Source organism: Muntiacus reevesi, chromosome 1, assembly GCF_963930625.1.
Source record: "Muntiacus reevesi chromosome 1, mMunRee1.1, whole genome shotgun sequence".
Taxonomy (NCBI): Eukaryota; Metazoa; Chordata; class Mammalia; order Artiodactyla; family Cervidae; genus Muntiacus; species Muntiacus reevesi.
In genome coordinates this window covers 186863314-186864763 of record NC_089249.1, presented here as the reverse complement: position 1 = coordinate 186864763, position 1450 = coordinate 186863314, and the positions used below count along the sequence as shown (strand labels likewise).

Genomic DNA, 1450 nt, shown 5'->3' with positions numbered 1-1450 from the left:
GTAGCTGTCCAGTTTTCCCAGCATCACTTGTTGAAGTGTCTGTCTTTCCAAATTTGTGTAGCCTTGCCTCCTTTTTCATAGACTAATTGACCATAGGTGCATGGGTTTATTTCTGGGTTTTCTATTCTGTTTTACTGACCTATATTTCTGCTTTTGTGCCAGAACCACATTTGTTTTTTGATGACTGTAGCTTTGTAGTATTGTTTGATTCCCAGGTTTATGCTCTTCCCTCTGCCCTTTTCTTCTTCGCAGTAGACAAAAGCTGTCCATGGAACCAGAAAACCAAACAGCAGTCTCAGAATTCCTCCTCCTGGGACTCTCAGAAAAGCCAGAGCATCAGATCTTCCTCTTTGGGCTGTTTCTGTTCATGTACCTGGTCACCGTCTTTGGAAACCTGCTCATCACCCTGGCCATCATCACAGACTCACACCTCCACACACCCATGTACTTCTTCCTCTCCAACTTGTCCCTCATTGACATCTTCTTCTCTTCCACCACTGTGCCCAAGATGCTGGTGAACCTCTGGACACAAAGCAAAGCCATCCCCTTCGCAGGCTGTCTTGCCCAGATGTATGCCTTCCACCTGTTTGGGACCATGGACAGCTTTCTTCTGGCTGTGATGGCCATTGATCGGTTCATGGCCATTGTCCACCCTCTGCGCTACTTGGCCATCATGAGTCCCCGTGTGTGTGGGCTGCTGGTGGTGGGGTCATGGCTGATCACCAACCTCCAGTCCATTGTCCACACCAGCCTCATGGCTCAGCTGACCTTCTGCGCTGGCTCTGAAATCCCCCACTTCTTCTGTGACCTCATGCCCCTGCTGAAGCTCTCCTGCTCAGACACACACACCAACGAGCTGGTGATCTTTGCTTTTGGCATTGTCATGGGCATCAGCCCTCTTGTGTGCAAAGTCTTCTCTTACGCTTGCATTTTTCGGACGATCTTCAGGATCCCTTCTGCTCTTGGCAAATGGAAAGCCTTCTCCACTTGTGGCTCACACCTCACTGTGGTGACACTATTCTATGGCACCATCTTTGCTGTGTATCTGCAGCCGGCATCTCCCACTTCCTCCCAGAAGGACAAGGCAGCTGCCCTGATGTATGCTGTGATCATTCCCATGCTGAACCCCTTTATCTACAGCCTAAGGAACAAGGACATGAAGGCAGCCCTGAGGAAGCTGGGTGGCAAAGTAGCCCCCATCAGTCCTAGGGCAGAATAGCTGTTCGGCACCTACCATGTTCCAGGACCCCAGTTCAGTGCATGGGACACTGAAACACATACGTCGTTGCTCTCAAGGCATTCAGAGTCTGGTATGGAATAGAGATCTGTCAGTAAATCACCACAGGTCAACACGGTAAATGTGTCTGTCATAAGAGATGAATGAAGTGCTGCAGGAAAGAAAAGATGTGCTTTTTCCCCATGGTTTATCTTCCTCCTGTAGGTCAGAGTA

General features: G+C 49.4%; 1 protein-coding gene across 1 annotated transcript; it reads left to right on the top strand.

Annotated features, from left to right (window-relative positions):
• The first annotated feature begins 268 nt into the window (after positions 1-268).
• LOC136155465 (olfactory receptor 1I1-like) lies at positions 269-1219 on the top strand. Its single transcript, XM_065917211.1, has one exon. The coding sequence runs from the start codon at positions 269-271 to the stop codon at positions 1217-1219; it is 951 nt and encodes a 316-aa protein (XP_065773283.1).
• Positions 1220-1450: the final 231 nt, after the last annotated feature.

Excerpts from the sequence above, each read along its gene's own strand:
- LOC136155465 (XM_065917211.1), top strand. The coding sequence starts at position 269 with ATGGAACCAGAAAACCAAACAGCAGTCTCAGAATTCCTCCTCCTGGGA.